The sequence below is a fragment of the Neophocaena asiaeorientalis genome, unplaced genomic scaffold, assembly GCF_003031525.2.
Source record: "Neophocaena asiaeorientalis asiaeorientalis breed wild unplaced genomic scaffold, Neophocaena_asiaeorientalis_V1.1 scaffold240, whole genome shotgun sequence".
Lineage (NCBI taxonomy): Eukaryota > Metazoa > Chordata > Mammalia > Artiodactyla > Phocoenidae > Neophocaena > Neophocaena asiaeorientalis.
In genome coordinates, this window is record NW_020185331.1 from 5,973,294 (window position 1) to 6,000,695 (window position 27,402).

At 39.3% G+C, this 27,402-nt stretch overlaps 2 protein-coding genes across 3 annotated transcripts; one reads left to right on the top strand and one right to left on the bottom strand.

Annotated features, from left to right (window-relative positions):
* Positions 1-7,751: 7,751 nt before the first annotated feature.
* On the top strand, positions 7,752-22,099 carry TAF5 (TATA-box binding protein associated factor 5). Of its 2 annotated transcripts, XM_024735013.1 has the most exons (11): positions 7,752-8,425; positions 10,336-10,573; positions 13,803-14,118; positions 14,893-15,056; positions 15,164-15,299; positions 16,028-16,148; positions 16,902-17,031; positions 18,785-18,949; positions 19,711-19,888; positions 20,518-20,695; positions 21,049-22,099. In XM_024735013.1, exons 1-11 carry the CDS (start codon positions 7,867-7,869, stop codon positions 21,264-21,266), a joined length of 2,403 nt encoding a protein of 800 aa, XP_024590781.1. In that variant the 5' UTR covers positions 7,752-7,866; the 3' UTR covers positions 21,267-22,099. The 2 variants fall into 2 exon arrangements, 1 of the variants encoding a protein (XP_024590781.1); XR_003001805.1 differs by lacking the exons at positions 16,902-17,031; positions 18,785-18,949; positions 19,711-19,888; positions 20,518-20,695; positions 21,049-22,099 and having other exon boundaries at positions 14,915-15,056.
* ATP5MK (ATP synthase membrane subunit k) lies at positions 22,093-27,395 on the bottom strand. Its single transcript, XM_024735014.1, has 4 exons — positions 27,254-27,395; positions 23,738-23,833; positions 23,556-23,648; positions 22,093-22,196 (listed from the first exon to the last, which is right to left on the bottom strand). The coding sequence occupies exons 2-3, from the start codon at positions 23,822-23,824 to the stop codon at positions 23,559-23,561; spliced, it is 177 nt and encodes a 58-aa protein (XP_024590782.1). The 5' UTR covers positions 23,825-23,833; positions 27,254-27,395; the 3' UTR covers positions 22,093-22,196; positions 23,556-23,558.
* Between the last annotated feature and the right edge of the window lie 7 nt (positions 27,396-27,402).

A 27,402-nucleotide genomic window follows, 5' to 3' on the forward strand; every position in this document is an offset into this window, starting at 1 on the left:
GAGAGAGAGAGAGAGGGAGAGAGAGAGAGAGAGAGAGAGCGCCAGTCCAAGGCCACCTCAGTTCACCTCAGCTGAGGCATAGAGCAGTGTGAGAAACATGTGGTTCAGAGCACAGCTCTTTAGAGCAGTGAGGACTGTAGCTCTCGCTGGGCTCATGTGCATTCAATTCTAACCTAGGTTGTGTCTAGGACTGCTCCACGTTCATTGTCTTCTTAGCCAGAATAAATGCTAGGGGACTTCCCTGGTGGCGCAGTGGTTAAGAATTTGTCTGCCAGTGCAGGGGACACGGGTTCGAGCCCTGGTCCAGGAAGATCCCACATGCCGCGGAGCAACTAAGCCCGTGCACCACAACTACTGAGCCTGTGCTCTGGAGCCCGCGAGCCACAACTACTGAGCCCATGTGCTGCAACTACGGAAGCCCGCGTGCCTAGAGCCCGTGCTCCGCAACAAGAGAAGCCACCGCAATGAGAAACCCGTGCACCGCAATGAAGAGTAGCCCCCACTCTCTGCAACTAGAGAAAGCCTGCACGCAGCAACGCAGCCAAATAAATAAAGAAAGAAAAAAGAAAAAATGCTAGCCTCCTTAGCCACGCATTCAAGGCTGCACCCTCTTAAATGTGCCCACTTTGCTGATCATGCCTCCTACTCTCACCCTCTTTGCCAGACTCACTGAACAGTTTACTGCAAAACCCACCATAGATATTTCCGCCTCCAGGCCTTGGTCACCCTGTGCCTACCTTCCCTCCCCCACCCCTGCCATCCTTCAAAGGCCAGCTGAAGTTATTCTTCCTTTATACCGATAACAGATACTCTGTTGAACATCTGCCATGAACCAGGTATTCTCCCAGATACTTTACATACATAACCTCATTTAATCCTTTCTACTTACCTTTCAAAGTAGGTATCAGTATTCCCATTCTACAGGTAGGCAAAAGGAGCCTTGGAGAAGTTAAAGTACTTACCCAAATTCATGCAGGGAGTAAATGTCAAAGTTGGAATTCTCGCCCCAGAGTCTGATGCAGAGTCTATACTTTTTCTTAAACCATGCTTAGTCGTGAAGAATTTCCTGATGAGTTGAAACCCCAGTTTTCTTGCCCTTTTTTGAATAGTACTTGATTTCTATTCTGCATGACTGATTTGACATTTATTTTTTTGTTTGTTTGTTTTGCGGTACGCGGGCCTCTCACTGTTGTGGCCTCTCCCGTTGCGGAGCACAGGCTCCGGACGCGCAGGCTCAGCGGCCATGGCTCACAGGCCCAGCCGCTCCGCGGCATGTGTGATCTTCCCAGACCGGGGCATGAACCCGTGTTCCCTGCATCGGCAGCCGGACTCTTAACCACTGCGCCACCAGGGAAGCCCCTGATTTGACATTTAATAAATGACTACTTATGATAAAAAAAAAAAGTTGGAAGCTGATCCAAACTTCGAAAGGAGAATGACAATTTGCTAAGGCATAGAAAAGATACTCTGTATTGTAAGTAATATGAGAGAAGGCAAACATTATTCAAAGTAAAGTTTTTAAAAAAATATTTATTTAATAGTTCCCAGACCAGGGATTGAACCTGTGCCCTCGGCAGTGAAAGCATGAAGTCCTAACCACTGGATTGCCAGGGAATTCCCTCATACTAAAGTTTATTTGTCTTGTTTTTAAATAAAGAAATAAAGCACTTTAATTTTCAATATTTCTAAAGTTTTAAGTGACAGTGTACCAAGTAACTAATAGTTTTATCCGATTTTCCATTTCTCCATATACGTATAGCCAACAGTAAGAGTGTTTAATATTTTGATGAAATTGTTAAGGGTAATGGAACAATCGTAATGTTTCCCATGGATTATTAAGATCAATTTGCATGGCTTCAACATGCATACTTACTTTTGTGTTCCCACACTACTGTGCAAAGTGGGAATTGACAGTATTCTAAAATTATTGAACTCTAATTAGTAGACCTAGTTTTGGTAGAGCCATGGGTTAGCAGTTCTGAAGCTGCTTTCTAAATATTCTAGGACTGAGCAAATAAGCAAATATATTGTGAAGGCTGAAAGCCAGATTTCTCACTATTGGAAAAGAGTGTTAAAAATAAGGAAAGTGAACATAAATAGAATAAACCTTACTTTGTTGTATTGGAATTGGAGATATTCGAGGTGAACTCAGGGATATATAGATATAAATGAATATAGATATGTGTATGCGTATATGTACATACATATGTGTATTTCTCAGCTTTGTCAACTGAGAAGGCCTAGAAGCAGTGACACACCTAGCACCCTGTTCGTGGTTTCTAATACCACTAAAAGGAACCAAGTTTCCTTGGAGAAATGGCTGATTCCAGCTCTGGAGCAAGGAAAATACAAAGGGAACCTAGAACCTCTTATTGTGCTAAAAAGTAAGATGGGCTATGTCAAAAGAACAAAGGAGCCAGTTCAAAGGAGTTTTTAATGGTTAAATCTTGAATAAATTGAACACCAAAATAAAAATGATGATAGTAACAGATGATAGTGTATTGAATATACTAAGAATCTATCAGTCCACATTGATATAACTAACTAAATAAATGGCAGAAGAGAAAGCTCTTTCTTATATTAGAAAGCCAACTGATAAATGTAAAAGGAGGGATTTCCCTGGCAGTCCAGTGGTTAAGACTCTGAGCTTCCAATGCAGGGGGTGTGGGTTCCATCCCTGGTCAGGGAACTAAGATCCCATATGCCGAGTAGCACAGCACCGCCAAAAAAAAAAAAAAAAAAATAAAAGGAATGATGGAACTAGAAAATCACCATTTGGTAACCATCATATTAATAATTTATGTAGGCAAGAACCATCAATGGATGCTGAAACTAGTGAGTGAAAGTTTGAGAGATAACAGGATATTTACAGTTTCAAAATATCTCCCTATAGCATGCTTACAGTGGAGAAACCTGGCAGTCGCCACTTTAACCAAATTATTAAAGTTAACATTGACAGTAATGGCAGTAATCCACAGCACGTGCTTCCTGATGTGATGCACTAGAAGAACTCAGCATGACTGCTATAATATTCCTGCCAAAGATGCATAACCTGAATCTATCCATAAGGAAACGTAAGACAAATTCTAACTGAAGATCAATCTACAACTTAACTGGCCCATAGTCTTAAAAAATGTCAAACTTTTGAAATATAACCAGATTCAAATTAAAGGAGGCTATAGAGATATGACAACTGCATGTAATCAATTATCTTAGATTTTCTTTTGCTATAAAGGATGTTATTTGGACAGCTGGAAAAATCAAAATAAGGTGTGTAGACAATTATTTAGACAGTAGTGTTGAATCAATGTTTATTTATTAACTTTGGTAATTGTCCTGTGGTCATGTAAGAGAATGCCTTGTTTTGAGCAAGTATACACTGAAGTATTGATATTTAAAGGGCAAAGGGACATCATGTCTACAACTTTTTGTGTATATATATATATTTTTTCTGAACTACGAAGAGTAAGTTGAACTGAACCGAACCACTGAGAGTAAGTCTGAACTCTATATCTATATATAGAGAGATCTATCCATCTGTCTATCTTATCTACTGAAGGATAAAGTATATGTAGGAAATGTTAATATTTGGGGAATGTGGGTGAAGGGTAATTGGGAATTCTTTGTACTACTTTTGCAGCTTTCCTATAAATCTGAAATTGTTAACTTAAAAATTTAAAAAATAAATCTGGAAAAAAAAATTAAAGTGAGGTAGAATAGAAGGCAGTGGCAAGGGAAAAGTCAAGGAGTGTTCAGAAGAAGGAGGAAAACATGGAAAGGTCTGGGTTCCAAAATCCAAGAGAAAAGATAGTTTCAAGAACGTGTGAGTGAGTGGTCCCTGGATTTGTCTTTAAGTATGATTGTTCCTCAGAATTCTATTCTAGATCTTCATTTCTTGCCCTATACACTATCTGGGATAATCTTATTCACTCATATGACTTCAATTACCACCTATATGCTAATTTCCAAATCTCTCTCTCTTGTCCAGACGTTTTTTCCTTACCCCTAAACCATATGTGTTTCTGTCTACTGGCTAGCTCCCTTGTACACTTCCAGGGATCTCAAACTCAGCAAGTCAAAAATTGAATTTATACTCTTCCTCCCCATCTGGGTTCAATTCTCAGGGAATTATATTTCCATCCTCTCAGACACCCAGGCCAGATGCCTGGATGTCTGCCAAATCCAATCTTTGCCCTCATCCCCCAAATTCAACTATGAAGTCCTGTGTTTCCAAAACCGATATATTTTATGACTGTATTCACATCTCCTCCAATATTAATACTGCTAATAATAATTAGTCTGGTCTGGTGTTTTCAAACTGCAGATCAATCTAAAATTAATTAAACTAAAATAAATTTAATGAGTCATACTGAACATTTTATTTAAAGAATATCAAATATCAGAGTGCATTTCATGTAATAATTATACATATTATTGTTACAACTTCCGCCTCACTTATAATAAATATCCACATACATATGTGAGTCCTGGGTTCTGATGTTAAATATATTTCTTACTGTGAATCATGGCCAAAAGTGCTTGAAAGCTACTGGTCTAGATCAGTGCTGTCCAACAGAAATATAAGGTAAGCCACATATGTAAAGAAAAATTTCCATAAGCCACATGAAAAACGTAAAAAGAAAATTAATTTTAATAAAATATTTAACTCATATCAAAAATAATATCCTTTTAATATGTTATCAATATAAAAATTATTGAGCCATTTTACATTCTTTTTATACTAAGTCTTTGAAATCCAGGACGTATTTCACACTTACAGAACATCTCAGCTCAGACTAGCCACATTCAGTGGCAGGGGTCAAGAGCCACACTGGTGGATCCTGTAGTAGGTAGTGCAGGTCACGTTTTGCAACTACCTACCTTAGGCGGCAAACTCTAAATCCACTCTTAGCAGTGTGAACTTAAACTTAGGAACTAAACAAGATTGTAAACTCACACCAGTGGCTGGATCCCCCATCATATCCAACCCTAGAGATGGCACAGAAGTTGATAGATCTGTAAAAACTGTGAAAACCCTGAGGATATGTGTGTGCACATGTGTGCATGTATGTTGACAAACAGGGAGTGATGGGGCCAATGACATCACAAGTTTTCTTGTTTTTGGTGCATCCTTCACCTTTTCCCAATGCTGGGCTTCAGCCTCTCCCTATGGGTATACATATCAGTCAAGGTAGCTGATACCTTCTGGGAAATACAAATTCATGTAGAAAAGTAATGAGATGTAGAAGGAGGTGCACCATCTAGGAAAGTAAGAAACTGGACAACCTAGAATAGATGAAACAGATTAAATGCATCATACGGAAAGATAATTTAAATAAAATAGTAAATATCCTCAAAGTGAAAATAATTCATATTGGTTACATCAGGGTTTCTCAACCTTGGCACCCTTGACATTTTGGGCTAGATAATTCTTTGTTGTGGTGGGGTGGGGCTGTCCTGTACATTACGGGATGTTTAGCAGCAGCTCTGGCTTCTACCCACTAGATGCCAGTAGCACTACCCCAAGTTGTGACAACCCAAAGTGTCCAGACATTGCTGAATGTTCTGGCGGTGGGGGGAACAAAGTCACCCAACTGGATTACATGAAGCAGGAACAATAAATCATGAAGAACCAATTCAAAATACTGTGAAAGATATAATGGTTGAAGTAAATAACTCAGTAAATGGGTTATGTAGCAATATGGATCTAGGCCAAGAATGAATTATCGCATTGAAAAATCAGGTATAGGAAGTCTTCTAGAAGGTATTAGGAAGGGGTAAACATGAAAATATGAAAGTTAACAAACCTGGAGGATAGAAGTATCAATATCTACATCATAAAGAGTATAAGAAGGGGAAAAATAGAGGGGAGGAAATACTTGTAGATACAATGTTTGCTAAATTCCCAGAACTAAAAAAAAAAAATTCTCAGAATGAATGGGTACATAAAGGGCCAATCAGGAGAGACGGGAAAAATCTAATCCTAGATACATTAGAGTGAAATGAAAGAACATCAAAGAGGAAGAGCAACATCCAGAGAGAAAGGGCAGATTTCCTATGAAGGAACAAGATAGAGATTGACACTAGACTTCTTAAGGCATTCTAAGGAGAGAGTAGGAGAAAGGAAGTAGGGATCAGGAAGGAAGGGGAAAAGAGAAACAAAAATTAAAAGTGGGCTTTGTAATCATTCAATAAACTTTACTGCGGTGTAACAGAAAAACCACTCAGCTTGGTGTAAGAAACCTTGGTTGAAGTCCCAACCCAGACTCTTTGGCACTTAAGGCACAAAGCCAGGTAAAAAGTTAAGACTCCACGGAAGGAAACGGGGTGGCTGTACTTTTGTAGTCCCAGTATTTGGGCTTCAGCTGTACAGATGGATCCAGTTCCTAGGACCTGATTCACGAGACTGATGTATGCATTAAGATGTTAATTTACTATTCATAATGGGTAAAACATCTTTCCAGGGAATTATAAATACACCTGGGCTTGTTATTCATGGCATTTCTCATCTAAGTTCTCAATTAATTACCAATTAATTACATATCAATTAGTGAATACCGAGTCAGAAAAATTAGTTGAATGATCGCGAGGAAAAGGATTAATTTCCCCATCTCTTTAGTGTTATCATCCGATTTCAGTTTTTCTCTTGGCCACTGATGATTAAATGCTAACCAATTCTTGCTCATCTCCCCGCCACTCTCTACTCCCTGCCCCTCCCCATGTTTCACAATCTTACATTATGTCAAATTAGATTAGTTTTATATTTCAGTCTTGAGATAACCATGAACATCATGATTGGACTTTCTTATCAAACATTTGCAGGACACCTCTTTAGGTTGGTTAAGTAAAAATAACCAATAGTTATTACATGTTAGGTATCATATATGCATTATCCCATTTAATCCTCACACAACTCTATGAGGTAGGTACTATTATTGTTCCTATTTTAGAAGTTGGGCAACTGGGGTAGTGTAAGTTAAGTAACTTGCTCCAGGTCATTCAGCTAGTAAGCAGGGTCAAAGGAAGCCAGTAAGACCTCAAAACCAACAACCCGAATAACTGCTAGATTTCCCCCGTGTCCTAGGCTCACTTTTCTTGTCTGCACCTATCTCACAGCGTTGTGAGATTCAAACGAGATAAAATATGCAGCAGGTTTTTAAACCTATGAAGCGTATTGCAAAATGGCACATACTATTTTAAAATATACAATTAAAATGCAGTCTATTTGTAATAATGGGTAACATAGCACGAATACAGAACATATACATTTCACAATCACAAAATTCAGGTCCTTAAAAACTTTTTATTGAAATATAACATACATGCTGTAAAGTTCACAAAACGTAAGCGTGCAGCTCAATTAATTTTTACAATGCATAAATTGAAAAAAAACAAGTAACCGCCACCCAGATCAAAACATAAAACTTTACCAGTATCTCAGATGCCTCCCTGTGGTAAATAGTATATGCTTTTAAATTAAAGACCTGGATTCGAATCTTGGTCTGGCATTTTGTCTTTAGGTCTTGGTTGAGTCATCTGTAACGTGAAGATAATGGTACCTTAAAAAACTGTTGAATTAAAGGTCACAAAATGTAAAATGTCTATCGCAGTGCCTGAATATATCTGGTCTGTAATAAACGTAATTATTATCGGGCAAAAGCACGAGGCGGTACCCAGCTCTCACTTCCTGTCTTTTTGTCACTCACTTTTGAAAGTTGCTCTTGCTCCTATTCCTTTTTCTTCTCCTTTATCGCCCCTCCTACTACCGTAAATGGCCCTCCAGAGCTGTCGTAAAACGCTCCTCCCCGCCCTCCATGTGGCGAAAACGCAATCACGCTTGACGGCGCAAGGTGGCTCAGCCGCAAGATGGCGGCGCTGGCGGAGGAGCAGACGGAGGTGGCGGTCAAGTTAGAGCCTGAGGGACCGCCGACGCTGCTACCTCCGCAGACGGGGGACAGCGCTGGCGAGGGTGGCGGCGGCACAACCAACAACGGCCCCAACGGCGGCGGTGGGAACGTTGCGGCATCGTCGTCGGCCGGCGGGGATGGTGGGACCCCCAAACCCTCGGTGGCTGTCTCTGCCGTTGCCCCAGCGGGGGCGGCCCCGGTGCCCGCCGCTGCTCCGGAGGCCGGCGCTCCCCACGACCGACAGACTCTGCTGGCCGTGCTGCAGTTTCTACGGCAGAGCAACCTCCGCGAGGCCGAAGAGGCGCTGCGCCGTGAGGCCCGGCTGCTGGAGGAGGCAGTGGCGGGCTCCGGAGCCCCGGGAGAGGCGGACGGCGCCGGCGCTGAGACGGCTAGCGCGCTTCTTAGTCGGGTCACCGCCTCGGCCCCCGGCCCTGCGGCCCCCGACCCTCCGGTCAGCGGTGCTTCGGGGTCCGCCGCCGTCTCGGGCTTAGCGACAGGTCCTGCGGCTCCGGGGAAAGGTGAGCCGCGGGGTCCCGGGGAGGCAGGGCCGGCACGAAGGGGAGCGAGCCGGGAAGGCAGAGGCTGGCAGGCCTGCACCTCTGCGGGCTTGTTTTGAATTTCCTGGGCCCGCCTCTAGGGCCACATGCCCGCCCCTTTCCCTGGTGCGCCGGCTGCGCAGTCAAACCCTCTTCCAAGCTGTCATTTCCAGCGAGAGGCTGTGGAGAGCTGTTGAGCTGAGCGATGTATGGGGACGGTGGGCGCGGAGAGGCGGGGACTTCAGGCTTTTGGTCCCTTTCCTCTCATTTGGGCTCTTGAGCCTTGGGCAGGGATACATTAACACTAGCAATATTTGTACAGTTTTGTACTAACGTACTTTTACTATAAATACTTTGTTATGTATCTTACTTTTCTCGGTTCCACTGTGAGGTAGACGGTACCTCTATTTTAGAGATGAGAAAACAGACTGAGAAAGGTCAAGGGACTTGCTTTGGACACACAGCCAGGGAATGATGAATATAGTGTAGCCAGTCTTTCTCAAAATACAGGCTAACTAACATTGGTTTTAAATCTTTTAGAGGAATTCAGATTCTTGGGCGTCACTTCAGACTTAGTGAATCAGACCCTGTGCAGGTGGAGTCCGGGAATCTGCATTTTAAAATAAATGCTTCCAACGGGTACTGATGTAGGGCAAAGTTTGAGAATCATTCACTTAGGAACAGGCGTTGAGCAGACCTGAGTTCAGTTTCTGTCTCTATTGCTTTTACTTGTGTGATGCTGATTGTTATTCTTCCTAAGCTTGAGAGGGTTTTTTTCTCTCTATTAAAGGGGTTATTGTGAGATTTAGATATAATATATGTAAAATATCTGGCACTGATAAGTTTATGCTTAGGTATCCATCCCTGACACCTGAGGCTTCCCCCCCTCCCCTTTTGTATTTATGAGACCTAATCTTTGCAGCGTTGCCAGAAGTGAGGTATGAATATGTAGCATTGTAACCCATAAGTAGAAATGTATGCAAATGTGATTGAGAGGAATCTTTTGAATGCCGAATTTTGTGAATGAACTATAAGATGGATGAATTATGTTGTTGGTTATTTTGCTGTAATCTCTCATCTCTTCAGAAACTTGACCTATTTTTTAGATGGTAACTCAGAAACCAGTAGGGAGGAAAAGAGGCCATCAGAGTAAACTTCTACAGAACTTCTCTAAAATTTGTGCAGTAAAAAGCATAACAGTACTATAATTGCAACTTAAAAATTTCCAACAAACTCTGATTCGATTGACAGATGTATCATTGTTTGGGATTGAAATATTACAAATAAATACTCATGCTTTTTGCCTTGAAATGATGGTTATGGAAATTGTTTTAAGCATATAAAATAGATTTGCCTTTTGGAAATATAAATAAGGCAAGTCCTTCCCACCATTAACATGCTTATATTTTATAGAGAGTGATAGATGTACATATATGAAGGTAACAGGATAGGATGTGTTGCTGGACAGTTACAAAATATTTAGGTAGTTCAGAGAGCTGGAAATGTTATTCCAGGGCATAGCTTGGTGGTGGTGGGTGCCATTTGCACTGAGCCTTGAGAGAAGATTAAGATAGTTGTTTGATTTGCACATACCATGTTTTATAAAATTTGTCTTTAAAATAAGGTACCTCTAGGAAAAATACTGAATCTTTCTGACATTGATTTGAAAATTTTATTTTAAGATATGGACAAACCGAAGGAATTTTGGATGGGTGACTGAAACAAAGTGAATCCCATTAAAAGATTATGTGATTGAGTTGGGGAAGAGCGTTTGAGAGGAGAAGGACAAACATCTGAGAAACAATTCACCTCTGGACCTTAGCAAAACAGCCTTAGTCTCTTGGTGCATGTCAGGTCACTTTCCTGAAAGTTATTTTTCATTTTTTAAACAGTTGGAAGTGTAGCTGTGGAAGACCAGCCGGATGTCAGTGCCGTGCTATCAGCCTACAACCAACAAGGAGACCCCACAATGTATGAAGAATACTATAGTGGACTGAAACACTTCATTGAATGTTCCTTGGACTGCCATCGGGCAGAGTTATCCCAACTCTTTTATCCCCTATTTGTACACATGTATTTGGAACTAGTCTACAATCAACATGAGAATGAAGCAAAATCATTCTTTGAGAAGTATGTGAATTTATGTATATATATAATATGTGTATATAGCTATATATATATATAATGAATACACACATCTGTAACTACACAAATGTAAGATTGCAACTCAAAAAGTACTTTATGAAGGAGAGGTACCTGGTGCTATGAGAACCTAAAATGAGGAATTTGATCTAGTTGCAGAAGTCAGGGAAGGCTCCCAGAGGAAGTGATGCTTGAGGTAGGATCTGAAGATTGAACAGGAGTTAACCAGGGGAAGAGAAGAGGGAGAAGCATGTGTGACAGCTCTGTGGCAGGAAGGATCATGGTAGGTACAGAGATGAAAGGCACGTGTGGCTGGAGCAGAGTGTGAGGGTGGGGTGTGGTACACAGGAAGCTGGCCGGTTGACTAGGGGCTGGAGCAGGCGGTTCTTGGGCCATATTGAGGGTCTTTGTTTATCCTCAGAGCAGTAGGAGGTTGTATTGGATGGGATTAGATTTGGCTGAGATTCACCGAAAAGTCAAAAACAATAGTGGCATAAATAAAAGTTTATTTTTACTTTTATCCTAAGAGCAATATGAAGCTGTGTTAGGATTAGATTAGACTGAGTGACTGGACCCCAAACAGTAGAGGCTTGAATACGATAAAAGTTTACTTCTCTCTCTCATGAATGTAGGCAGTCTAGGACTGGTATGGAGTCCTTGATTATCAAGGACCCAGGCTCTGTTGATTTTGTAGCTCTGACATCCTTGTCATGCATTTTCCACCTGTGGTGCAAGGTGATTCTCTGGCTCTAAGAAATCATATCAGTGTTACAGTCAGCAGGGAGGGCACACATCCTTCCTGGAAGTGACATATATTTCTCCCTTTTTTATGTCATTAGTCAATGGCCAAGGGAGGTAGGAAATATGGTCTTTACCTAGGTGTCTATGTGACAGCTAGTATTCAGGTGTTTTATTGTGGAGGAAGAAAGAAAAAAATGGATATTTGGGGACAGTGAGACATCTTTGCCAGAGAAGTCATTGAAGGACCATGTTATTATTAGATTTACATTTTTAAAGGACCTTTATGCAGTGGGGAAAACAGATGGTGGGGGACAGAGTGATTATAGATTGACCATTTTGGGGGTTATTGTACTGGTTCTCAACTGAAGGTAATATTATGCCTCCTTCCTCTGGGCTGTTTGAAACTGGAGGTGTTTTTGGTTGTCGTAATGACTAGGCTGGAGGATCAGGTGTCTTAGGGATTCCAAAAGTTCCAATACGTGCAGGTAGTCCCACTTAGCAACAAATTGTTTTGCCCCAAATACTAGTCGCAACCCTGTTGAGAAACACTGGACTAGGGTGTGATAGCGTTGGTGAAGGGAAGTAGACATATTCCTGAGGCACTTGGTGAGTGATTGGATATGGAGGTGTAAGGGAGATGAAAGTATAATTGATAATCCCTAGGTTTCTGGCTCCCCTGGCTGGATAGGGGTGCTCTTCACTGAGGTAGAAAACCCTAGAAGAGGACCGGTTTTGTCAGGTTGTAGAATAATCTTGAGTTCAGATTTGTTTATGCCTTTGACTTATTTGAGAGATGTCAAGTTGATAGATGGAGGATATATAAGGCTCTGAGCTTAGAGGAGAGGTAGGGACTGGAGCCATAAATTGGAGTGTGTGCAATATTGATGGATAGGGATGAGAATGTCTAGGAAGGAGCATGAAATAAGTCAATGGGAGGGCTAGGCCTGGACCTCAAGGAACTCCAACATTTGGTGTAGAAGAGAAATAAAAGGAGTAGAAGAGATGACCAAGTAGAAGAGATATAAAAGGAGAGGCCAGAGAAGCAGGAAGAAAACCAGGAGAGTGTTAAGTTATAGAAGCCAAAGAAAAGGAGTGTTTAAGAAGGAGGCAGTGCTTAACAGTTTAAATGAGAGCTCTTTGGTACAAGCAATAGACCCAGAAGCTAGAACTTGTCAGGTAACACAGGTAGTGGTAATAGAGGAACAATAGAACTCAGGACTCCTGGCTTCTGTGTCATTATATTCATTCATTATTCTACAGTGCCTAATAGAAAGTATATAAGGCAAATGTTCTGTAGCTCAGTGTTTCTGAAAGAAAAGATTAAGGCTGATGGTGACAGAATTTCTAAGCTAATTTTTCTTACAGTACTGTCATCAGAAAACTTTCTCTTCCAGTCTCATGGTGTAGCCATCTCCTCACATAGGAAGCTGGAATATCGTAGGGGACTGACTTTCTGTGTCCTTGTCATGGACAGTCTCAGCCCTTGCCAGGACCCCATGCTCAGATGAACTTATTGGTGGCAACTAATACAACACCAAGAGGCTGAGATTTCTAATTTCATTCAAATCTTAGACAGAAACTCTTAATTCATGTCTTGATGAGTCATAATAGGGTAGCACAGGTAACAGTTTAGGAATCTGTTGGCTATGTGTCAGAGCTAGAGTCCTAATATCTTATGTTTGTTTTCTAAATGTTTTTGCATTGCTTGCTGCTCTTTGTGAGTGTCAATATATGATCTTTACATTTTATTTTATTAGGATAATTAAGATTTGTAGAAACAAAAGTACACTTAAATTTAGTAATTGTCACCAAGGCTGAAAGCTTTATTTAATTGCCTTTGGTAATGGTGAGTAAATGGGAGTGCTCACTGTTTGATATCAACACGTTTGTTCTTTAGTCATGTTATTAAAGTACGGATATTTAATCTTTATATCTGGTATTAAGAATATGCGAAATCACTAAAAATGATGGGTTTTGTGAGAATGTCATGTGTTGATTATTGTTGACAGGCTGGGTGATAGGTACACTGAATTCCTTATAATAGTTTCTACTTTTGTATGTGTTTGAAATTTCCCATAATAAAAAGTTTTAAAAAGTGAGTTTTGAGAGAACATAAAATTTAGTAGAGCAAAGTTTCTAACATTTTCAAATGTCTACCAATGGTGGCATTCAAATGAGACTGTCTGCCAATGGTGGATAGCTTATCTTTCATTCATTTATGGTATTTATTTCAAATTCTCTTAAAATGTTTATGATGCGTTTATTTCATTAGAGAATTAAATTGGTCATTTTTAGGATGAATTCAGAACTGAATTGTAATCATTTTGAAATGCGTTACTTCTTATCCTACAGCTTAGTCCACGATTATTCAGACTACTACGTTGAAAATATTCTGGGATGTTTATAAATATATGGGGGAGAGGCAGATCCCTTAACGATTACATTGAAAAATGACTTTTTAAAATCACTGAAACAGGTTCCATGGAGATCAGGAATGTTATTACCAGGATGACCTACGAGTATTATCTAGTCTTACCAAAAAGGAACACATGAAAGGGAATGAGACCATGTTGGATTTTCGAACAAGTAAATTTGTTCTGCGTATTTCCCGAGACTCGTACCAACTCTTGAAGAGGCATCTTCAGGAGAAACAGAACAATCAGATATGGAACATAGTTCAGGAGCACCTCTACATTGACATCTTTGATGGGATGCCGCGTAGTAAGCAACAGATAGATGCGATGGTGGGAAGTTTGGCAGGAGAGGCTAAACGAGAGGCAAACAAATCAAAGGTATGGGAATAAACCTAAGAACTATATAATGCAGATTATGAAAAATTGTAGCATTTCCATCTACATAATTTACACATTTTTCTTATAGCTAGTTTGGGAATAATATTACACTGTATACTAAGTTTCATGTTCTAAGGATGATGTATATATTAGTGAGAATTTGGGAATGGATGCATTTAACAGAACCCTGACTACATTGGCAGAAACAAGTAAAGGTTTTTTCTCACATAAAATGAATTAAAGCAGAAGGCCCTCCTAGGCTGGTGTGAGGGCTCCACAATGCCATCAAGGACCCTGGCTCCTTCTACTTTCTGCTCTGCCATCTTCAGAATGTGGCTTTCTTCATTGTGCTCATAGGTGGCTATTGCAGCGCCAGCTTTGCATCTGTACTCCAGGAAGGCAGAAGGGGGAGGATGAAAGACATACCTGCTGAATCTCTCCCTTTTTATCAGGAAAACAGTATTTTTTTCTAAAACACTACCCAGTATATCTGTGTGTACATCTATTGGCCAGAATGATATTATATGGCCATTGTATGGCTTCAAGGGAGCCCAGCAACAGAAATGATTTTATCTGAGCATACTGCTGCTCCAACAAAATCAGGGTTCTGTTAGTAAGGAAGAAGGGGAGATTGGCTATTGGGTAGACAAGTACAGAATCTGCTTCAGGATATACATGACCCTGTTGTAATTGTGATTCCTCCTATCAAGATATGAAAAGGATGTATTAATGAACAAAAAAGTAATTTAAAAAATTGGCTCCTTTGACTTGTAGGTATTTTTTGGTTTATTAAAAGAGCCAGAAATTGAGGTGCCTTTGGATGATGAGGATGAAGAAGGAGAAAATGAAGAAGGAAAACCTAAAAAGAAGAAGCCTAAAAAAGATAGTATTGGATCCAAAAGCAAAAAACAAGATCCCAATGCTCCACCTCAAAACAGGTGAGGAAAAAAACCTCAGGAACATGTGTGGAAGTTTAAGACAATGTTATAGATGGTTCAAGTTATTTAATATTCAGAGTAATTTCCAGTCTGTTTTTCTTTCACAGAATCCCTCTTCCTGAGTTGAAAGATTCAGATAAATTGGATAAGATAATGAATATGAAAGAAACCACCAAACGAGTACGCCTTGGGCCAGACTGTTTACCCTCAATTTGTTTCTATACATTCCTCAATGCTTACCAGGTTGGTAAAATGATTCGGCACTTTCTGGGAGAAAATTAGGAGTCATGAAAAACAGTGATTACCATTAAAAGTAACTTAGATGTCTTAACTAAAATGAAGATTTCTTCTTTAAACTCTTGATATAAATATGGCTTAAAGACAGCAGTTAGGAAAGGAGAATTGGACATTGCTCAGAATAGATAGAAGGCAATGTTTAAAAGACCTTTAGCGACTTGTAGGTACCAGAATCTTGCTTGTATGTGTCCTTCATTTCACTGATCAGAATTCTGCTAGCCTTTGAAAAAGGAGGAAGCTATGTGGTTCATCTCTCTTGAACTTAAGTACTTACGTAAACTTAATATTTTTTATTAAGAATTCTTCATATCTTTATGTCTGTAAGCCTCTATAGACATAAGGCTTTATAATAGCCTGCTGAGGATATATTTAGTAAAGTACAAAAATGATTAACATTTGCTTTATATGATGCACTCCAAATTCAGAGGGCAAAAAGGGGTAAATGACATGTTCTCAAAGTAAGTGCTTTTGAACAGTTGATTTCAAAGGAGAATGAAATCTCAAATGATCTTTTATATGAGAAAAATAGCTATCATTATATATTCTCTAAGATGTGATTATAATTTTTTCCCTAAAACAGTATCATTTAGTGTGTGTGTGTGTGTGTGTGTGTGTGTGTGTGTGTGTGTGTGTGTGTGTGTATATATATATATATTTTTTTTTTTAATTTGCAGGGCCTCACTGCAGTGGATGTCACTGATGATTCTAGTTTGATTGCTGGAGGTTTTGCAGATTCAACTGTCAGAGTGTGGTCTGTGACACCCAAAAAGCTTCGTAGTGTCAAACAAGCAGCAGGTAACGGAGATGACCTGTCAGGATATAAGCTCATTCTTAGTTTACACCAATCTTGATTCCAAGAAATATACAGAAGACATTGTGATCTTAGCAGAATTTCACTTGATTTTACTTTAAGTCAAAACGGCTAATAACATTGCCAACAGTGAAAAGTGCATTGGAGTGGCAATCAGGAGACTGGGGTGCTAGTCTGGTTTAATTTCACTGGTCCTCAGTTTTCTCATCTGTAGAATGAGGGCATTAGGCTAGAAAACTCCCTAAGGTTAAAAATCTAACAGTTTATGATTGTTTGCTTGTGAATTAAAAAAAAAAAAAACCTTTAAATAGTGGGAGAGTACTTTCTGTTTTAGCCATAAAAATGGCTAAAATGAACTAAGACCAGGGTTACATTTTAAAGAAAGTTTCTTGCTAACTGTATTGTTAAACAAGATAATACATTTTCAATAATTTATTTTAATATTTTTGTAGTTTCCTTTTGTGAAACATGGTGATATAATGGATAAATTTGAGTTTCAGTCCTAGTGTCAACACTAAATAGCTGTGTGCACTCTGGCATATTATTAACTGTTCTGAACCTCACTTTCTTCTCTTATACACTGGGATGATAGCACCTAATTTAGAGGCATTAGCCCAGTGGTTGGTATGTAGGAGGAACAGTTCAAATGTTAGTTCTTCTCCTGAACTGTGATGTAATTGCCTTAAAATGTTTTAATGAATGTACTTTAAAAAATTAACATTTCTGGACCATTTTAGATCTTAGCCTCATAGATAAAGAATCTGATGATGTCTTAGAAAGAATCATGGATGAGAAAACAGCAAGTGAGTTGAAGATTTTGTATGGTCACAGTGGGCCCGTCTATGGAGCCAGCTTCAGTCCAGATAGGTAAAATACAAACAAAAAAATTAAATACTGCTGTATTACATTGAGATTATATGAAAGTTAACTACTGGGAACATTATGAGAATGTTGGGGAAAATTCCTTTAGAAAAATCTTGTGGTTGCCTATCATTCATTATCTTTTAAAAAATTTTTTTTTATTTATTTTTTTTTTGCGGTACGCGGGTCTCTCACTGTTGTGGCCTCTCCCGTTGCGGAGCACAGGCTCCAGACGCACAGGCTCAGTGGCCATGGCTCACAGGCCCAGCCGCTCCGCGGCATGTGGGATCTTCCCAGATCAGGGCACGACCCCGAGTCCCCTGCATTGGCAGGGGGACTCTCAACCACTGCGCCACCAGGGAAGCCCCATTATCTTTTTTTTTTTTTTTTCCCATTATCTTTTATTATTACTATTTTTTTTGTAGAGAATTATTTTATTATCCTTTAAAAATTTTTTAAATTCATTTTTATTGGAGTATAGTTGCTTTACATTGTTGTGTTAGTTTCTGCTGTACAGCAAAGTGAATCAGCTATATGTATACATGTATCCCCTTTTTTGGATTTCCTTCCTATTTAGGTCACCACAGAGCACTGAGTAGAGTTCCCTGTGCTATACAGTAGGTTCTCGTTAGTTATCTATTTTATACATAGTAGTGCGTTATCTTTTAGCATCTTGCCCTCTGCTGATTTATCTTGGGGTACTAGTGTATAATACCCAAATTTACAGAATCAGGATACATAGCTTCAGGGTTTGCTGGTTATAAAAATCAGCTTTAGTCTTGTGTAACTCCAGTAGGGGTTGAATTGCTTCTTTGGGTTCTTTCTTTGGGTTTTATGGCTACTGCTATCTTCTGTCATCTCCAAATTCACAACAGATTACTGATATTAAAGGCATATTACCTATCAATTGAAGATTTATCTTTGTATAATCAAAAGAACTAAGAGTACTGAAAAGGGAATTTGAAAGCCACAAATATGTGTTTGCCTATTTTTCATGATCTCTAACATTCTGTAGAAATGCAGGGAGGGTATTTTGTTATCATAATACCATCTGTATCTTATTTGATAGATAATAGCTTTCAAACCATCAAGATTTTCATCCTTATGAAACTTTGAGAATGAGGATTTTTGTTATTTTATAGGATTTAGCCAGATGGTACATTTTTACTTGAGGGAAACTTCTGATTTCATTGAAAACCATAGTACTTTCTGAGTAGTTCAGCTTTTCTGTTCATTCCTAAAGAAGGCAGAGTATTATTCTCGCGTCTATAGTGTTTTTTGTTTTGGCTTTTTTTTTTTTGGTCCAAAAGATGTTTACTTTTAAATTGTTACACAACTTTTACAGGATATGAAAATAGCATCTTCATTTTAAAGTAAAAAATTAAGTTTTAAGTGATATATCGCATTTCTTAGAAGCCTTTCTCAGGTGACCTTATTTGATCATACTTTTTGTCATTACCTCTTTGGTATTTTTTTTTTCGAAGAACTGTGATTTTCCTCTTAATAGATAATGTTTTTAAAATAATCTAGCTTCATTCAGTAGGTGCTCGGTAGATGTAGAGTGTCACAGCTACCATTAGTACTTTCAACTCTTGTTATCTACTGTGAATTTCATGTATAAATTAAAAGTGAGATGTAGCATGTCAGTTAGCTATGTTTAATATATACAAATGTATATATACATATACATGTATATATATAACTGGACAGGTAACTAAGTTATTCTAGGAATCGAATGTACTACCTTCTCTTCTCTCAGGAACTACCTGCTTTCCTCTTCAGAAGATGGAACTGTTAGATTGTGGAGTCTTCAAACATTTACCTGCTTGGTGGGATATAAAGGACACAACTATCCAGTGTGGGACACACAGTTTTCTCCATATGGATATTATTTTGTGTCAGGGGGCCACGACCGAGTAGCTCGGTAAGAACATTATGAGCTTAGGACTGGGCCTATTCAAGGAACAGAATGGTTTCTTGTTGGGAATTAGAAACTCCAGCCAAACTCATTTTTGCTTCTGTTATTCAGGATCAACATTTTGAGAACGTCAGCATTTATAGGTCCTTATTTGAAAACAAATGTGGGACAGGAATATTACTATGTCTGCAATTATGTCTATACCAAGAGTCCATGCCCTCCCCTTCCCCAACCGGATGCTAAACCTTGTCTTTTACAACCACTGTGAGCACGTTTATTTCCCTGTCATCTCCTTAGAAGTTGAGGATGAGGTGTCTTGGGTTAGAAACTAATTATGTGGTGGCCAAAACTAGGGAAAAATACTCTTCTATAAGTTAGACTAGGAGTTGGAGTGGGGGGTGTACATACAGAGAACTAAAGGATTATAGAATTAAAAGTTTTTTGTACCGTGTCAATTAGTTTTTCTTAAGAATGTTTAGGGAATTCCCTGGCAGTCCAGTGGTTAGGACTCTGCGCTTTCACTGCCGAGGGCACGAGTTCAATCCCTGGTCAGGGAACTAAGATCCCGCAAGCCGCACTGCGGCCAAAAAAAAAAAAAAGAATGTTAGGCTCAGTCATTCCATCTGCTTTCCCTCAGGTAACTAGTGAGTGGGACCCATTTGGAGCTAACAGTTCACATGGTTGTTTCTATATTGATTTTGGGTAGAATTTTGGCATTTCACAGTTAACTAATTACCTTCTTTTGTTTTCAATAATTTTTTTAAAAGGCTCTGGGCTACAGATCACTATCAGCCTTTAAGGATATTTGCTGGCCATCTTGCTGATGTGAATTGTACCAGATTCCATCCCAATTCTAATTATGTTGCTACGGGCTCTGCAGACAGAACTGTGCGGCTCTGGGATGTCCTGAATGGGAACTGTGTAAGGATCTTCACTGGACACAAGGTATTTTATACCTTCATTATTCCAGCGCACGAGGTTCTTTTGAGATAAAAATAGTTTAAAAATTGACCAGATGGATGGACCTAGAGTCTGTCATACAGAGTGAAGTAAGTCTGAAAGAGAAAAACAAATACCATATGCTAACACATATATGGAATCTAAAAAAAAATGGTTCTGATGAACCTAGGGGCAGGACAGGAATAAAGACGCAGATGTAGGGAATGGACTTGAGGACACGGGGAGGGGGAAGGGTAAGCTGGGATACAGAGAGAGAGTAGCATTGACCTATATACGCTACCAAATGCAAAACAGGTAGTGGGAAGCAGCTGCACAGCACAGGGAGATCAGCTCGATGCTTTGTGACCACTTAGAGCCGTGGGAGGGAGGCGCAAGAGGGAGGGGATATGGGGATATATGTATACATATAGCTGATTCACTTTGTTATACAGCAGAAACTAACACAACATTGTAAAGCAATTATACTCCAATAAAGATGTTAAAAAAAAAACTAACCAGTGACACATTTTAAAGATACTATTCGCACCACTAAACTTTATAATTCTAACTTTTGTCTTATTTTCTTAGGTATTTTTAACCCTATTTTTGATTCTTTCCATGGACTTCTTTTCTAGGGACCAATTCATTCCTTGACATTTTCTCCCAATGGGAGATTCCTGGCTACAGGAGCAACAGATGGCAGAGTACTCCTTTGGGATATTGGACATGGTTTGATGGTTGGAGAATTAAAAGGCCACAGTGATACAGTCTGTTCACTTAGATTTAGTAGAGATGGTGAAATTTTGGCATCAGGTAAATGACTAGAAATGGCTTTGTGGTAAAGGGTCAGTGGTATATTTAAAGGAAGCACTGAATGACCATTGCAAAATTAAGTCCTGCTGTTTTCTTTGCAAAATTAAGTCCTGCTGTTTTCTAAGTTTTGCTTCTCCTTAGCCATGATTCCAGATTGTTACCCTATATGTATGTTGACTTCTCAGGTTAAAACTACTGCTTGAAGTGCTTCTTTAGAGGGAATAATAGTTATTAATCAAGTTCAGATTTTTTTCACCAGAAATAAAAAGTAAATGCATAAAGCATACTTGACAGAATCTCAGAATCCAAATAAGGCAGATGCTACTAAATGGTTTCCTTTGATTTCCCCTTAGGTTCAATGGATAATACAGTACGGTTATGGGATGCTATCAAAGCATTTGAAGATTTAGAGACTGATGACTTTACTACAGCCACTGGGCATATAAATTTACCTGAGAATTCACAGGAGTTATTGTTGGGAACATATATGACCAAATCAACACCAGTTGTACACCTCCATTTTACTAGAAGAAACTTGGTTCTAGCTGCAGGAGCTTATAGTCCGCAATAAACCATCGGTATTAAAGACCTTTGGAAGCTACTGTTTGAAAAAGGGAGACTAAAAGCAAATACCTCAGTGATTAATATTTAAGCTACAAAGAATGTTTTGTCTATATGGATCTGGAAGTATGCTGCTTGGAAAATCTGAACAGGATAGTTCCACATTTCTATAGCAACCACATTTAACTAATTTCCGTTAGTTGAATAAGAGGTATTATGTTCATGGAGGGGACATTTATGGTGCTTTGGATTTTGTGGAAACTATGCATCGCCTGTTCAAATGCTATTTTAATTTATTATGTTTAGAAAAAAATCAGTTGATTTCAGTAATTCATCCTGCTTCAAGGTTCAAATTGAGTAATATAATACCATCCTGAATTTTAGCTGAAGAATTCTATGAGCATGTATGTTCCTGCTGTAAAAATGTAGTTACTGTATGGCACTCACGTACTATGTTAAATGATCCACTAGCATTTTTGCTTGGCTCATGATTAGTGGAATGTACGTTAACTGGGTAGGGTGAACTACAATTACTTTTTGAGAAATAGATGAAGTACAACCATCCATCGACATCTGAATTTATACCGGTTGGATTGAGTGCACGCAAACACTCTATAAACCAGGTGAAGAAATTAACTTCCATGTTCTACTTCAGCTAAAATGGCTACATACAACCTAGTACACTTGAAGTCAGACATTTCAATTGCTTACCTCCAGTACTGAGCCTTGCTTTGGGAAACTAAAAGATTTAGACCAAGTCACTGCCAGTTTTTTGCCTTTGTTGCATTTTGTACAGTTTTTATATTTTTGATATCTTGTAAATAAAGACAACCAGCTTTTCCAGGTTCATAATTTATTGTACAAATTGGGTATCACATGATGAGCTGACATTAGCTTCTTCAGGCATGGGAACTTAACAGATGACGTACAGTTGAGAATCCTATAAACAAAACAAAAATTGTTTAGACACCAATGTGTTCAACTCTACTTTTAAGACATTAATTACTAGTACAAGACTATCCGTGAACGCCCTGAAATTGAATGCAAATTCATTAGATTCTCAAAGGAGTCAGTAACCCCCCCAAATTTAGGTGTCTCTCAGCTTAATACGATTTAACACTCCCCCTTTAACAAAAGAGCTGCCAATAATTCAGTATGATGCTAAATGTATACCATCAGAAAAGCCTAGTACACAGAATAACATCTTTTTTCATAAAGTAGTATTTTAAACAGTAGAAAACAAGGAGGGTGGTATTATCCCCATTGTAAAAACAAAGTTAGGAGGAACCTAACATGAAAAATTGGGCAAAAAACTACCTGTTTTTCAGGAACAAGCCATGGACCACTGCATTCTGGGATATGCAGTCAGTCCCTTAAGGTCAATAGTTTTGTGATTGGAAAAGTTTTTAAGAGGAGAGGAAAAAATTTTCTGTCATGGAGGGCTACATTAGATAAAGATCTGGGTTTTGGGTTTTCTGTACCTCATCTACCACCAACACAACAAATATTTACTCAAGCAAGGGCAAATGGGGGTTGGGTGGCACTATAAGAAGAAAATGAAGTCTAGGGGGATTTAAGGAAAGACAGAATGGCTTACATAAAAATTGAAACTAGCAAAAACCAAGATATATTTGCAACTGATTTAAAAGGCTGGTTAATAACTATTAAGAGAGCTTATACAAGAGAGAGGTCTTCAGAAAGAGAAAGTCCCAAACGTTAAATGAGAAGAACACAGAGAATGTTAAGAAAAATACAAGTGGTAAACAAATGGAAAAAACATACAACTTTATCAAAAAGAAATTATTTTTACTCCTCAAATTAACAAAAATCAGAAACTGATGTTATTCAACACTGCCTGGGGAAGAAAGCTAGGCGCCCCACAACCCTCTGGGAAAGCGCTTCACCTTAAGAAAACAATCACAGATACAAACACTTCATGCTCAAAGGCATTCACTGTAATGTTATTTATATTAAGAAAAAATTCTAGTAGGAGACATTTCCTCTGTGAAATAAATCATATACCCATGAGCACTCATGCATTCAAATTATAGAGAACATGCATGTTATAAGACAAAATTACAGATATGGATCATAGCCACTGGAAACCAAACAAATATACTAAAAAAGAGCTAAACTGAAATGTTAACGAAAATTGTCAGGGTAATGGGGACATGGACAATATTTTTCTTTTTTCTTGATTGTAATAAATTTTGAACAATATACTTGTATAGTGAGGGGGGGGGAACTCCTAAGATCAAAATGGCAAAGTTATATAAAGTTTTAAATGTTAATTTCTTACCATTTATGTTGCTTTCACAGCTGGAGTTTTTTTAGACCTTAACTTAAAGTATAAAACTATCAAAGCAATACCTCCATATGTGGCCAGTACACACTGAAAAAGAAAGGGAAAAGTAAACAAGAGTTGTTGTCAACATCTGTCTTATTCTAAAACAACTGCTTAAAGGTATCATTAATACTTACATTCATTCTCCCTGTGAGAGTGTAAGAGTTGAAATATTTTTTGATACCAGTGAATTGGTACTGGGCATCAGTTTCTGGACCTGCCATGATTTCAATCTTTTAAAAAAAGAAAGAAAGCAACAAATTGGTTTGGATGCAATTTAAAAGAAAAAAAAATTTTAATTAAAAAATTCAAAAAAATTCATTGCATATAAATGTTGTAAATTTTATGTATGCCTCACCCAACAAAGCAGCAGCAGAACGGTGGAAAAAACCTTGCTGATAAGAGAAACATTTAGAAGGACGACTTTATCTTGGTTGTTATCACACAACACTCCAGAATATATATCAAATCACTCGGCACAGAAGAGAACACAGTAGTCTTTAAGTCCATCCTCTGACTCAATATTGGTTGATGTTTTCATTCCTGGCTCTATCTATACCACAGTACACTGTACCTGGAATTAATCAGTTTTAAGACTAGCTGAAAGCTGGAGCTTGTGATACTTTTCAAAGTTCCTCAGAGGGGTAACCACCAACTAAACAGCTCACCTTGCAACCCCTCTTTTTACAGTTTTTATTATAAATTTAGGACCTCCATGGGAAGGGGGAGAAGGGATCATTTACTAAATGGAGTTGATACATACTAACTATTGGTGTGTGTAGGGGGGAGCTGAAATCCTTACTCCTTACACCAAAACAGATAAAAAGATTTAAATGTAAAAGTGAAGCCAAGATATCCTGAAGAAAACATGGGCAAATATTTTAATCATCTTAGGGAAGGGAAAATATAAAGGTGGCTAAACGCAAAAAGGTGAAACATACATCACCTAATGATCAAAGAAATTTAAAATGAGACCAATATTCAGCCATCAGACCGCAAAGATAAATTTATGATAATTAGCAGTAGTAGTGGGAATGTGGGAAAATAAGGATTCTCTCTGTTGCCTGGAGGGAGTGTAAACTGGTACAACCTTCCTAATATGCAATTCTTCTGCAATAGCTATCAAATTAAAAACTTAGCATACCCTTTTACCTAGCTGATTCATTTGTTTGCCAGGAATTTATCCTTATAGAAATATTACAAAGTAGAAACGTATAATATGGTTCAAGGATGGTAAATGAAATACAGTTTATGAGAATAAATAAGAACTAGAAGTCCGTCTACAGGAGACTGATAAGTGATGGTTTTCACTGAAGGAAACAGAATGCATGGAGATCTTTATATATAGACATGGAATGATGTCCCCATGCATGCAGATCTTTATGTACTGACATGGAAACACGTCCCAATGTCATGTTAAATATTTTAAAAATCCTATTTCTGGACATTATAGAGCACATCAATGGTTCTCAAAGTCTGGTCCCCACACTGTCACTATTCATGGAAACTTGTTAGAAATGCAAATTCTCAGGCCTATTTAATCAGAAGGACCTGAGTCCCAACAATCTGTTTTAATATGCCCTCTAAGTGATTCTGATGTATGTTAAAAGTTTGAAAAACACTGCAGTAACAGAAACAAAACAAGATGCTTATTAGTAATTATATTGGGAAAAAACCCTGGAAGAATATATAGCAAACTTTAAAACGGGGTTACAGCTATAGAACCTATGTATTTCACAAAGGTGTGTATTTCTTTTATAATAAAAAATAGTAAAGGCACATTCAAAGGTCACCAGAACAACACTCGAAAATTCGTCTGTATGACCGCCTATCTACCACGACCGACGCCACGCCGAGTCGATTGGCAATATAAACGAGCCGGTCGAGGTCCGGTCGAGATTGGTAGGCAGTGGCAGTGACTCAGTTGGCTCTTGATGAAATGGAAGCGGGAGAGACCTGCGAGGAAGTTGTTGCTATGGAAACTGGCACTCTCCAGTTTACCATTCAAAGGCCTTCAGAGGCATTCACGTGCATAGAATTGGCAATGAAACTTTGGACAAATGACCTTAATTTTGAAAACTGTTTCAAGAAAGTTCTGATAGCAATGAAGGATTCCAAACTTCCCTGGGCCACCTTAGGGGCCTTGGCCAGTTCAGGCCAAGTAGGAAAATCTCCATTAAAAGAAATCTTTATGATATAGCTTTCATATTAATTGTTTTATTTTAGTAAACTTATTAAACACATGCTTTCCCATTCATCTTCAGAACAGATTTTTGGATTCTCATAGTATCAAGTAGGTTTCTCGGAGAAACCCTACAGAAAACAAGGGCTTAACTTTGTCCAATTATTAACTGATAATTCCCGCTACCTTGTGTTTAACAAACATTTTCAGAAGGTGAAATCGTGTCCAACTGAAACAATATTAAGGTGCTTTAAACTTCTCTCCACACAATATAGAAGGCTAGTGTTTGCAATATTACACAGAGGACTAATTCTGACTGCAGGGAAAGGCACAGTACAGGAACCGCAATTTAGTCTAGGTTGTAAAGAAAGACTCCTAAAAAACGCTGAGATGGAGGGGAAACTGAGATAAACTGGAGCAAAGCCTGCAAGCACTTGGGTCTGCTTCCTCAGCAAACTGCAGGTTACTTTTGGGCAAACATCAGGAATCCTTGTGTTAGATGGTACTTAGTGGAATAACTGAACTGAAACTTGCTTTCCTTCTGAGTCATACTTCAGTTTAGAAAGACATTAATGAAAAATACCTAGACTAAACTGTACTAATTGCTAAACTGTAGCCTATGGCAAAGTCTAAGCGATGGGGTCTTCGCTTGTTTCTAATTAAGCGTCGAACTGCTATTAAATATAATTAATTTTTCCACGCCTCTCTTCACCTGTAAAATGGGCACTTCAGAAACTACCCTCGCTACTTTGTTTCTCGGTACTGCTGTTGTGTCGGACCGGACACCTTCCTGGATTGGTGAGATGACGCGGTAAAGGAGGCAAAGACGAGGGAGAGCCGCTCACGTACCAGAAGCAGCCTCTTGCACTTAAAGGAGTTTACAGCTCTGTTCTGGCTACCTCCTAGGAAAGGCCTTCCCCACTGATCGAACAGATTGAAATCTAACCCGCTTATCGCGGGCTCGGCGAAGCGCAGAAAGCAGGCTACACTCACTTGCGCTTGACAAAGGCTGCAGCGCCGCTAAAGGAGGCCTGGCTGGACAGCTACCTAAGCACAGCTCAGTGCAAACAAACTGTTTTGGGCATACAGTGGGAAAGAGGTTAACATGACCAGAGGGGGTCAGAAGCCCGAGTTCTCATCCAATATTACGTCACTGGGTGACCTTGGGACACTCCCTTCGCTGCGGGCCTCATTTCTCTCCACTGGAAAATGCATTCTAAGGGCCTTTATGAACTGGGGGAAGGGGGCCTCTACCTCGCACCAAAGCTTCCCAGCCACCGTCCGAACCCTCACGCCCGGCCCTCATTTTCTCTAATTTCTTTTCCATTCACCACCACTCTCCCCGCCCCCCACGTCCCCCACCCAAAGCGAAGACCTCGCGATGTGCCCGGACCAGGAAACGGTCGGATTCTAGGCCAGCCCCACAAAGCGAAGCCGCAAGGTCCGAGCTCGGGTTCCCTTCCACACCCACCTTCCAAAACGCACAGACCCCGTTGCAGGTGTCCTTCTGCTGACGAAGCTGCTCCTCTACCCCGCCGGAAGAAGCCGCCTCCCCCGCAAACGTTCAACGGGCCTTACGGATTCGGCCCTCTGTGCCGACTGGCTACGGCTCTAAGTCCC

Bases quoted from the DNA above. Each gene is read 5' to 3' on its own strand.
- TAF5 (XM_024735013.1), top strand. From the start codon at position 7,867: ATGGCGGCGCTGGCGGAGGAGCAGACGGAGGTGGCGGTCAAGTTAGAG. The intron at 8,426-10,335 runs GTGAGCCGCGGG...TTTTTTAAACAG, and splicing joins TCCTGCGGCTCCGGGGAAAG to TTGGAAGTGTAGCTGTGGAA. The intron at 10,574-13,802 runs GTATGTGAATTT...TCACTGAAACAG, and splicing joins GCAAAATCATTCTTTGAGAA to GTTCCATGGAGATCAGGAAT.
- ATP5MK (XM_024735014.1), bottom strand. From the start codon at position 23,824: ATGGCAGGTCCAGAAACTGATGCCCAGTACCAATTCACTGGTATCAAA. The intron at 23,649-23,737 runs GTAAGTATTAAT...TTTCTTTTTCAG, and splicing joins CTCTCACAGGGAGAATGAAT to TGTGTACTGGCCACATATGG.